Source organism: Triturus cristatus, chromosome 7, assembly GCF_964204655.1.
Source record: "Triturus cristatus chromosome 7, aTriCri1.1, whole genome shotgun sequence".
Classification (NCBI taxonomy): Eukaryota; Metazoa; Chordata; class Amphibia; order Caudata; family Salamandridae; genus Triturus; species Triturus cristatus.
The window spans coordinates 1,692,181,753-1,692,194,109 of record NC_140590.1 but is presented as its reverse complement, the minus strand read 5'-3'; the positions used below and the strand labels follow the sequence as shown (position 1 = coordinate 1,692,194,109).

At 49.5% G+C, this 12,357-nt stretch overlaps 1 protein-coding gene across 1 annotated transcript in view; it reads right to left on the bottom strand.

Annotated features, from left to right (window-relative positions):
• Positions 1-1,279: 1,279 nt before the first annotated feature.
• LOC146812774 (complement C1r subcomponent-like) overlaps positions 1,280-12,357 on the bottom strand; it is a 58,562-nt gene continuing 47,484 nt past the window's right edge. The window contains exons 6-7 of the mRNA XM_085614618.1: positions 10,151-10,225; positions 1,280-2,516 (exon numbers count right to left, since the gene is read on the bottom strand). Coding sequence (XP_085470744.1) covers positions 1,693-2,516; positions 10,151-10,225 — 899 coding nt within the window. The 3' untranslated portion in view covers positions 1,280-1,692. The remainder of the gene's footprint in view (positions 2,517-10,150; positions 10,226-12,357) is intronic.

Below are 12,357 nucleotides of genomic sequence, written 5' to 3'. Positions count from 1 at the left end.
ATGCTTACCTCAGTTATCCATTGGGATTGTTTTGCAGCTCTTTCTGCTGGACCACTGATAATAATGGCCTCAGCATCAAAAGAGGACTGTACTCTTGACTGATGACTGTCCAATGCATAAGTGTTATCTGAGGTAAGATTATTTTCCAGGGGTTCAGTGTGTTTTTTGAGAGACCTGGAATTGGTCTATGTTTCTCTGTATAGTTTTTATCTAAATATATTTTATTTTCAGAAGTAGTGTAGTAATAACTTGTTTCAGTGGATCTGGAATGATTCCCTGTGTCAAAGATGAATTTGAAGTGCTCAACAGGCAGGGCGTGAAAGAATAATACAGGGAAGCAATCAGCAAGGAGCACTGCCAAGTGCCACATTGGTGGTTTCAAATGTGCAAGTAAAGGCATCAATCGACCCATAGTTATAGGGCAAATACGAATTTAGGAGTGAGGTGTGAGATCCTGGTTTGCTGATCTGGGCATATGTTTTCAAGGGTTGACCTGGGAAAATAGGAAGCATCATTATATTTAGTAATGCCTCAATGGTGCCCCTAATTTTCAATATTCGTTTAGGAAAAGCTGTAGTCGTCCTATCACAGGACACTTGAATGCCGACCAACTTAGGATTTGAAGCCTTCAGATTCTAAAGGGCTTCACAATTCAGAACATTTCGTTTGAGGAATTTTTGCTGAGAAAGTTGATTCACTTGAATGCAAGGTGTGGTGGAAGTGACCTTTTGACCATTGATAAAATCAATCCCCTTCTCGCTGGTGCAGGGAAAGAGGACTGGCAACATGCAAATTAAAGAAATGTCAGCCATGTTTGCTTTCCTACACCTGTCTCTTGACCCCTAAGAACGAAAGTAGGAAGTAAGGTGCCAGAGATGAAGAGCAAGCCCAGGGGAGCAAGTGCCAGCCCAAGCTATCCCTATTTGAAGCCCATGTGCCCACTGGGTAAGATTTAGCAACATACAAAATACACATAAGAAAGACAAAATTGTGTTTGAAACCTCTATCATGATGAAATACGTGTTCTCTCACCTAATAACTTATAATTCACCAGTGTCATCTCTTACCTTATCAGAAGCTGGTCTTCTGCACCTATTTACCTAGGACAAGCATCCCATCCCAATGCACTTTGTAACTTGTTATAGAGTCTGTGACGTCACAGCAAAGGCTGGCGAAGAACTATTGACAGCTTTCTGTGATTGGCTGATCCACAGTCAAGACCTAAAGAAGAAGCCAACGTTAACTGCTGGTGGATACACGAGTGACAGCAAACCTCGTATTTCAGAATGTGTTATTTATTGTTGCAATAGCAATTTTCGTGTTAACTTTAGAGGCAAGGACACTCAACATAAAAGAATGTCAAGCACCAATAAATCTTGGCTTAAGTGCTTCCCTAGCAGCGGGAATGAGGAATCTGGCGGTGCAGAACTACAAAGCAAGATATTACCTGGCTGCAAGGATTTAGCACAATTGCTGGGGCTTCCCCTTTTCTTAAAATGAATATCTGATTTTTTTTGCAGAAGCAGGGACTGAGGAAGTTGGGAGGGTTTCTCGCCTTGGGAAAGCCTCAGGCGATGCTGGCATAGCTTCTCTTCCAAATATGGAATCTGAAGTGGCTGGAAACTGGGTAGAGTGCGCTAATGCAGAATACCTTTATTTGCCCAGGGGTTGGATACTACTCCGTCAGTGGAATCAGAGGACTGGAGGTGCCCCCTTCATCACCTCCTCAATCCAGTGCTTGTAGTTGTTAACCTTGGTAGAGAAGCCGTAGCCACGGCCGCATTCGATACCCCAGGACTCAATCCCTGTGGCGACCCAACGTTCTGCTTCCTGGTCCCAGACAGTGAAGGCTCCTCCGTTGTCACCCTGGCACGAGTCCTTATTCTTCTTCCTCTTATCCGGTGGGAAGCCTGCACAGAACATGTTGTCAGAGAACACCGGGGGTTGACCGTCTACTTTCTTCCCTTTGAGGAAATCCTTGCACTTGTCATTCCTAGCTACTGGAAGTTTGACATATCTTAGGTGGCTAGGTAGTGTATTGTTCTCAGTGGTACCAAATCCACTGACATAGCCCAGGTGGCCATCTTCATAAAAAGCCTGGCTGTTGTTCTTCCAGGGCAGACAGATGGGCATGATGTCAGCACTCATGGTCACACTTTTGCTCAGCTTGATCAGGGCAATGTCATTATCAAAGTTGTGCTGTACAGGGATAAATTTAGGGTGAAAGAATACGCTTTCTACAGGGTATGGGCCCAGATCAATCTGCTTGTACACATCAATATCGCCCATGAAGACGTTCACATCAGTCACATCGCTCACTTCTTTCTCTTTATCATTGTCCCCTTTGAAGACTAGCACATGAGCAGCGGTGAGAATCCAGCGGTCGCTGATCAATGCACCAGCACCTGGGCCTTTTGTGGTCAGATACACCTGCCAAGGAAAATTTCCAGCCTTTGCTTTGTCCCCGCCAATAATTTTCCCGGTGTGCTCCACAGGGTGCTTCGGGTTCCCACACACTATAAAATAAGGAGAAATACATTATCTTTCCCAGCTCCCTTCCAGTCTGTTCCAGTATGTCTGTCTTCTCTCATCACCCAGACAGGATTCAGGCTGGTGGAATGAGCACAACTCAAGAATGCAAAACATGACATCTCCTCCTCCTTTCTCTTTGTCTCCGTCTCCCACTCTGTCTCCATCTCACTCTTTTAGTATCTATTTGCGTCTCTCTCTCGCTCTATCTCTTTGCCGACATTCCTACACAACGCATTCAAGTATTTACAGTCATCATCACAATGGAGCCTACTTGACCTCTTGTTTCCCTTGACAGGTCTGTCTTTGCCTCTCCTGGCTCTTTCTAAATTCAGGTATTATTTCTGTCACCACTCCTTACATGCCTCTCCCCCCCGGAATTAAGGTCCCAGTATGCATGTATCCAATATCTGTATAACGCAAACAGAGCCAAAAGGCTGCAGATTGCTGAACAGGGTGAAGGCAAGAAATACAGTCATTGAGTGTTTGAGAAGAAGTTGGGTTCTGAGAGTGGAGGTGGACTCTTGCTTCAAAGGGATATAAAGGTCTTTGCAGAAGTGTGCTCTCAGCTCTTTCCTGAATCGGAGCAGAGGGGGACGCATTCCTGATAGCTACAGGCCTGCCTTTTCAGATCCAGGGTGCACTGACTGTTACCTTGATGAGATGTATATATTTCTATGCATGCATGTATGTATGTTTGTATGTATGTGGTTTCTGTAGAGCAGAAGCGTAGCTGAAAGGTATTGGATAACTGTACATGGTGATGAAGAGAAAGTTTCATGTAAACCTGTAATGAAATGAGAATCCAATTTACAAAATTTTTGAGAAAAAAATAGTAAATGTGCACCAAACACAAGTTCAAGAAAATATGATAAGATAAGAGAATCTTTAGTTACTGCATCGTAAAAGCATGCAGAAATACTGTAGCTTAATCATTATCATTCACATAAATAATATAGGCTGTGATTTACTAAATTGACATTTATTATATTAAGTGCTAGAATTTTAAAATGGTGAAGGACGTGGCCCTCTAGGGCCACGCGGGTACTTATGACCACCTGCTATGCCTTCCCAAATGAAGAGTCGGTCAGACAGTAGAGAATACAAACAAGCATGTATTACTGTTACTCTGGAGAGAAGCCCGTCATAACCTGCACCCTGAGATGGCTGGAGAGGGTCTAACTCCCCAACATTCATTAATAGAAGATTAAACCTTCAGGAGACTTCGGCCACGCCCCTGGTGGAAAAGTACTGGTCTGGGCCGGACACGAATAAAGAAGGCACAGAAAAATGAGCTAACACCTTCCCGATGGGCACGCTATCAGCGGCCCAAGGTCACTGTGCCGAGTCTCATCGCCTCTTAACGTGGGAGCAGGACTACATGTATACAATGGAATGCAGAGCAAAATAATCATACTGTTAGCAAGTCGAGTTGCAGTCTTGAACATGAACAGAATATATAACGAGATGCAATGTTCTGCTGAGGCAAGCAATTCTGAATTCTAAGGCCTAACATGAGTACTGGCAGTCTTATAGGCATTGCGAAAAACACAATGGAGTCACACTGGCTAATGGGCCCTCCATACTGCGAGGAATACTGGATGGGCTACTGAATGCGAGCATCAATACATGTAATTTAGCCACACACTGCTAATCTAAAACGGCACGGCAGAGGCATCATAGGAAAGGAAATTTTAAACCTAACAATGGTGAACCCTCACATTATAATGTTTACCTCTAACCATTCTTTATTTTCAATTATAAGTATGCATAGCTTATTTGAATTAAGCAAACATTAATATTTTAATTGAATTTAATGGTGAAAGTACAAAAAATTATATTTTTATGTATGTAGACGTGTGCACCATAATAACTAAAGAAAAATAGATGCTACACAGTCCTAATTAATCATGCATTCGTGAAACTTTAAGAGATTCAATGTTATACGTATCCTAATGTAATGCATATAAAATGGTTTCTTTATACTTTTATTAAAAATGTATTTACACATTAGTGCTTTCAATGTTGTAATGCATCATAGTGACACGTTATTTGTAATCTTACTAAGTGATTTTAAATGCATGACTTATACGAGAATCATGACATCTTGATCATTTCTATGAATGTTTGCTTAATAGACATGTATATTTTAAGTTATATTAGCTGAAATCCAATATAGGCCTGACTGCGTGAGTAAAGTTTCTTGACTTGTTGAATCCACTACTCGTGAGAGAATTCCTCAATCTAACAAATACCATGAAACTGTTTTTTCTGAGTTCTCATGTACTGTACACAATATGTTGCGTGGGAAACTGTCCTCTTGAACTCGCTTATATGCTTTGCTAAAGGAGCATTGTTTCTACATTTCGCACACTGGATTGCTTAAGGACTGAGTGATGGTACCACCTATTTCTCTACATTTTCAATCAATCAATCAATCATGGCATTTATATCGCGCACTACTCACCCGGAAGGGTCTCAAGGCGCTTGGGGAGGGGGGGGTCTGCTACTGCTCGAACAGCCAGGTCTTGAGCTGTTTCCTGAAGGCGAGGTGGTCCCGGGTCAGCCGCAGGTGGACCGGTAGGGAGTTCCATGTCTTTGCCACCTGGTAAGAGAAGGATCTTCCTCCGGCGGTGGCTCTCTGGAAGCGGGGGACGACGGCGAGGGCGAGGTTCGCGGATCGTAGCTGGCGGGTGGGCGAGTAGAAGGTCAGGCGGTCGTTGAGGTACCTTGGGCCCAGGTCGTGGAGGGATTTGTGTGCGTGGGTGAGGAGTCTGAACGTGATCCTTTTGTTGACCGGGAGCCAGTGCAGGTCTCTGAGGTGGCTCGAGATGTGGCTGCGTCGAGGGATGTCCAGGATGAGTCGGGCGGAGGCGTTCTGGATGCGCTGGAGTCTCTTCTGTAGCTTGGCTGTTGTTCCGGCGTAGAGGGTGTTTCCATAGTCCAGTCGGCTGGTGACGAGGGCCTGGGTGACTGTTTTCCTCGTCTCGGTCGGAATCCATTGGAAGATCTTGCGGAGCATGCGGAGTGTGAGGAAACAGGATGAGGAGACGGCGTTGACTTGTCTGGTCATCGAAAGAGTGGAGTCCAGGATGAAGCCCAGGTTGCGTGCGTGGTCCGTTGGTTTGGGTGCGGTGCCTAGGGCCGGGGGCCACCAGGAGTCGTCCCACGCGGAGGGTGATGGTCCCAGGATCAGGACTTCTGTCTTGTCCGTGTTCAGCTTTAGGCGGCTGTCTTTCATCCATTCGGCGACGTCTTTCATCCCTTCGTGGAGGTTTGCTTTGGCGGTGTCGGGGTCTCTGGTGAGGGAGAGGATCAGCTGGGTGTCGTCGGCGTAGGAGATGATGTTCAGGTTGTGTTGGCGAGCGATGGCCGCTAGAGGTTTCATGTAGATGTTGAAGAGCGTAGGGCTGAGCGATGATCCTTGCGGGACGCCACAGATGATCGTGGTGGCCTCCGAGCGGTAAGGAGGCAGACGTACTCTCTGTGTTCTTCCGGAGAGGTATGAGGTGATCCAGTCTAGGGCCTTCCCTTGGATGCCGGTGTCGTGGAGGCGTTGTACTAGGGTGCGGTGACAGACAGTATCAAATGCAGCGGAGAGGTCTAGGAGGATGAGTGCTGCTGTTTCGCCGTTGTCGAGCAGGGCACGGATGTCGTCGGTGGCTGCGATGAGAGCGGTCTCGGTGCTGTGGTTGGTTCTGAATCCGGACTGTGACGGGTCGAGGGATCCGTTCGTCTCGAGGAAGGCGGCCAGTTGCTTGTTGACGACCTTTTCGATGACTTTGGCCGGGAAGGGAAGGAGCGAGATGGGGCGGAAGTTCTTGAGGTCGGTCGGGTCCGCTGTTGGTTTCTTCAGTAGGGCGCTGAGTTCGGCGTGCTTCCAGCTCTCCGGGAAGGTTGCTGTGTTGAAGGAGGCGTTGATGATGTCTCGGAGGTGGGGTGCGATGGTGGGGGCCACTTTGTTGAAGACGTGGTGAGGGCACGGGTCGGTCGGGGATCCGGAGTGGATGGTGTTCATGATGCGAGTCGTGTCTTCAGGGGTCACCTCGGTCCATGTCCGGAGGATGGTGGCTGGGTGCGTGGGTTCGATCGGTGGGTGCGGGGGGTGAACGCCGAAGCTGTTGTGGATGTCGGCGACCTTGTGGTGGAAGTACGAAGCGAGGGAGTCGCAGAGGTCCTGTGAGGGGGCGATGTCGTTGTTGCCGGTGATGGGGTTGGAGAATTCCTTGACGATGTTGAAGAGCTCCTTGCTGTCATGGGCGTTCTTGTCCAGTCGTTCCTTCAGAGATTTCTTCTTGGTGGTGCGGATGAGCTGGTGGTGTCTGCGGGTGGCGAGTTTGAGGGCGGTCATGTTGTCGGCGGTCTTGTCGAGGAGCCAGGTCTTCTCCAGGGTGCGGCAGGCCTTCTTGGAGTCTTTGAGTTCGTCGGTGAACCAGGGGGCTTTCTTGCTTCTCGGCCTGATGAGTGGGTCCTTCAGTGGGGCGAGGTTGTCGGCGCTAGTGGACAGCCACTGTGTGAGGTTGCAGGCTGCTGTGTTAGGGTCCGGTGTACTGCCAGGGGGGTTCTGGCTGAGGGAGGTGGTGAGCTGGTCGGCGGTGATCTTGCTCCAGTTTCTGTGTGGAACCTGCTTCGGGTGGTGGTGGGCCGTGTTCTTAGCGAAGCTGAAGTGGACGCAGCTGTGGTCGGTCCAGTGGAGTGCGGTGGAGCGACTGAAGGAGACGTACTTGCTGGAGGAGAAGATAGGATCGAGCGTGTGTCCGGCTTGGTGCGTGGGGGTGTTGACCAGTTGCTTCAGACCGAGGTTGGCCAGGTTGTCCAGCAGGGTGGTGGAGTTGCGGTCGTTGTTGTTCTCCAGGTGGAAGTTGAGGTCCCCAAGGAGGATGTAGTCGGTGGAGTGGAGGGCGTGTGGGCTGATGAAGTCCGTGATGTCATCGCAGAACTGTGCCCGCGGTCCCGGGGGTCGGTAGATGAGGGTGCCTCTGAGGGTCGTCTGGGGGTCGATGTGGACCTGGAAGTGGAGGTATTCGGCAGCGCCGAATGTGTCGATGGACGCAGCCGAGATGCGAATGGTGCTCTTGTGTACGATGGCGATGCCTCCTCCGGTCTGGGTGATGCGGTCTCTCCTGATGATCGTGTAGCCGTCCGGGATGGCTATGGCGATGTCGGGGGATGAGGAGGCGTTCATCCAGGTTTCCGTGAGGAAGGCGACGTCTGGGGATGCGGTGTCGAGGAGGTTCCAGAGCTCAACGGTGTGTCTGTGGACGGAGCGGGTGTTGAGTAGGATGCACTTCAGGTGGTTGCTGCTTCCGGTGCTGCTGGTGGGTGCGGTGCAGGATCGGAGGCAGGAGAAGTTGCAGGAGCGGCAGACGAAGGGTCCATGGGTGCGTCGAGGGGTCGCTTGGTAGCATCCGGGGGTCCGGGCGGTGTTGAGTGCGATGAGCGTGGCGAAGTCGTAGGTCCTGCGGGGGGGCTGGCGGGCGCGGGGGCCAGGGGGTCTGGCGCTGGGCGCGGTCCAGGCGCGGACGGGCGCAGACGGGCTTACCTTTGGCGCACCTTCGGCGCTCAGTCGGCGCTCCCTCTGCGCGCGTCCGCTGTGCGGTCGCGGAGGGGGCGTCATAAGTAGGAGCCCGGAGGGAGGGTCAGCAGGGAGGCGGGAGGCTGGGTAGCCAATGGGCAGTGAGGGGAGGCGGGACTGCGGGGACCGGAACAGGGAAGCGGGAGGAGGGGAAAGAGTGACCGGGGCAGTGGCGGCGGAAACGGCGAAAATAAAGAAAATCAAGCAGGCAGCGAGCGGAGGCCGGTACCTGTGAGCGGCGGAAGGAGGTAAGTGGCGCCAACGGAGGTCGCAGTGGGTGTAAGGCAGCGGCAGGCGTAGGCAGCGGCAGGCGTAGGCAGCAGCAGGGGAGAGGAGCGACCGCCTGTGGGTCACAGGGGGTCACACTGACCAGCGCGGTGAGGATCCCTAAGTAGGAGCCCGGAGGGAGGGTCAGCAGGGAGGCGGGAGGCTGGGTAGCCAATGGGCAGTGAGGGGAGGCGGGACTGCGGGGACCGGAACAGGGAAGCGGGAGGAGGGGAAAGAGTGACCGGGGCAGTGGCGGCGGAAACGGCGAAAATAAAGAAAATCAAGCAGGCAGCGAGCGGAGGCCGGTACCTGTGAGCGGCGGAAGGAGGTAAGTGGCGCCAACGGAGGTCACAGTGGGTGTAAGGCAGCGGCAGGCGTAGGCAGCGGCAGGCGTAGGCAGCAGCAGGGGAGAGGAGCGACCGCCTGTGGGTCACAGGGGGGTCACACTGACCAGCGCGGTGAGGATCCCTAAGTAGGAGCCCGGAGGGAGGGTCAGCAGGGAGGCGGGAGGCTGGGTAGCCAATGGGCAGTGAGGGGAGGCGGGACTGCGGGGACCGGAACAGGGAAGCGGGAGGAGGGGAAAGAGTGACCGGGGCAGTGGCGGCGGAAACGGCGAAAATAAAGAAAATCAAGCAGGCAGCGAGCGGAGGCCGGTACCTGTGAGCGGCGGAAGGAGGTAAGTGGCGCCAACGGAGGTCGCAGTGGGTGTAAGGCAGCGGCAGGCGTAGGCAGCGGCAGGCGTAGGCAGCAGCAGGGGAGAGGAGCGACCGCCTGTGGGTCTTCTTATGTCGCCTGACGCTCATCCTATATGAGCTGACCAATGGACTGAGTGGTCTGATCAATGAGGTGACTCCCGGAGGTGTCACCCCCGAAAACCTAAGGATATATTATTGCCTGTTTGAACGGACAGGCTGCTGTCATTCCTCTCTTGCTGGCTGTCTGATGCACGGACACACACAAGCCCGTTGATGGTGATGGATGGGCTGCTGGGAGACTTTGTGGAACTTCCAAGGCAACTTGGCCTGCCTGATGCAGACTCACCTGGATTCCTTTCTGATCTGACGCATGCACTATATGCGCATTGTGGTCTCTTCCATCACTGCGACTGCTTGAACTGATCTACTCTATGACTCTTCTTGAACTCTTGAGCTTTGGTATTCTTGGAATCTGATCTAATTGTCCTATAACCTGATGCTAATTTACTGATCCATTTATTCTGCTCAAATTCTGATAAACTAAACTAAACTACTGTATTGACTCAGTTATCATGACTTACTGCATCCAAAAATGAATGTATTTTCTTAATTTGGGTTTATCAATGATCCAATTTAATACTATAATTTTGCATAGCTTTATCTGAGCTTCGGGTGTGTATGATTTTGGCTCGCCTATGTTTCTTCAGGAGATTTGTGCTTGCAGTGATAACTTTATATCTCTATAGCATTGTTCTGATAGTAATACATATGAGTCTGATTTCAAGTTTGTAGTACAGCCATCAAATTCCTGGTCCTCAGTGGATCACTGTTGAGACTCCTTATATGCTACCCCTCTTGGCACAGAACAAGGTCCATCGGAGGACCAAGAAAGAGGGTGGTAGAAACAAGTAGAAGTCAAAGTTTCAAATTGGGCCCAGGAACGCTACAACAATGGTAAAAGGCAGGGATCCTAATAGCTGCGGGAATATCATTCCAGGTCCTGGGTGCATCAATGGGCAATGCCTTTCTCAGCTCCTCATACTCTGTGTTAACTAATATCCCCTCATCGTAAGTCAACACTCACCTGGTAGACACTGCGGGATGCCTTCAGAGCCATGGCTGTCCTTCCAGCGACCCTCTGCGGTGCAGGTATATTGGCCTGTGGAAAGGAGAAAAGGCCAGTGGTAGAGATGAATGTTAGATATTCTGTAGATACATAGACAGACACACAGATGCCTGAGCCCAATCTGATTTAAGCACCTGAGCAAATTAAATTCTGAAAGTAAAAGTATCAACAATATGAGGTTTTCTCAGCCTATCTCTGTGAACTCGTCTAATCCTTCCTGTGATGCAGTGCAAGACTGTCTGACCCTAAAACACAATGCCTGCACCCTTGTCACTGAGCCAGCAAACACAAGTCCGTCTGCCCATGCACACTTCTCTTTATTATTAGGAGAACTTAGAGGCGTCAAGCTTTCTAGCTGATATGGCCACTTTAGGCTAAAATAAAATTAATTCTGGGCCTACACACTCAGCCGGTCATACACTGGATATAATACTCTCCACCTCTCCTCATATTGTTGCTGATCCTGCCTGCCCACTAGTATGGTCAGATCATTTTATGATTCCATTTAAAATCCAGAGCAATTACAGACCCTTACTGACGGGACGTTCTGTGAGGGTCCCCAAAGACGTTGGAACAGAGTTACACCTGATTCTTTCGAAAAAATGGACGTTCCCCCTGCTTTTAATGAGCTTATGGATAGCTCTACAAAACTTAAGATTTTTAATACAACCTTGAGTGAGGTGATAGATAGGTTGGCGCCTATGACACACCAGCTCCTCAACTCCAGGGGAAAAAAAGTGGAGAATGATACACTGATGATCTACGCAGTGAAAAATCCAGGTGCAAATACTTCGAAAAATCTTGGCGTAAATTCCAGCTGGAGACAGATAAATTAAAATTCAAACTGGCCCTTACTATCATAAGAATCTGAAAGAGGCACGTAAATGCCATTATATAGCCAAACTTGACCAGGCAGGCAACTCATCAAAAGATCTTTATAGAATTCTTATAGCCCTTACCCATCCTACAACATGTGTACAGCTGATCACCCCCTCTCAGGGCTTATGTGATAATCTAGCCACATATTTAGACGACAAAATCAATTTGATTTATAAACAATTTCCCCAAAATATGGACCAGGTGCTACCTATTAAATCTGAATTAGCACCGAGATTGAGCTCAGGAGATGGTCTGAAACAGTTTAAACATATTGATGTTTCACAAGTGGAAGCCATGCTAAAAAAGGCTAAACCTGGATCTCCTTTGGATACTATGCCTGCCTATAAGGTTGCCCTTCTAGCCCCTTCTTTGGCTGCTTCCCATTGCTGAGATCTTAAACTCCTCACTATATGAAGGCAGTGTGCCTTTAGATTGGAAGGCCGTTCAAGTACTACCCATTAAGAAGAAAGATCAAGTGTCCCATTTTGCTTCTTCCATTAATGGGCAAGATGGCGGCGAGCCATGTTAACACGCAGTTAATGGATTACTTTGAGACTAACGGCATCCTTGATTCTTCACAGTTCGGGTTTAGATCCAACTACTCCACTGAGACAACCCTCATTGGGGTTACGGACTATATTAAAATGGCCTTAGATGATAACAAAGGAGTGATATTGGTCCTGTTGGACCAAACCGCAGCCTTTGACACGGTCTCTCATCAGAAATTGATATTTTGGCTGAGAGAGGCCGGTCTGCAGGAGCTGGCGCTTAAATGGCTTGTTAGTGTTTTTGGACCAGCGCACGCAAACTGTCAATATGGGCCCTTACCGATCATGAACTATGAAGCTTAGTAAGGGGGTGCCCAGGGCTCTTGCTTGAGCCCGACCTTATTTAATATCTATGTGGCCCCCCTTGCTAAAGTCATCCGAAAGTACGGCTTCATGCCATTCTCTTATGCAGATGACAATCAATTACTCCTATCCTTTGATAAGGATATGGAGGTAGTCGATCAGCGTTTTGTTAAGGGCATGTCTGCCACAGCTGATTGGAGGACTGAACATTTTTTGCAGTTAAATGCGGCAAAAACCGAAATATTGTTGTTTGGTCCTGCGCTTACCTCCTGGTCTCCTGCATGGTGGCCGACAGTGCTAGGACCCGCCCCCTCTCCTACCTTGGTGGCAAAAAATCTAGGGGTCCGGCTGGATGCACGCCTATCAATGAAAGACCAAATAATGACTCCTGCCGGGACCTGTTATCATACCCTGAGCCTTTTGCGCAGAGTGTTC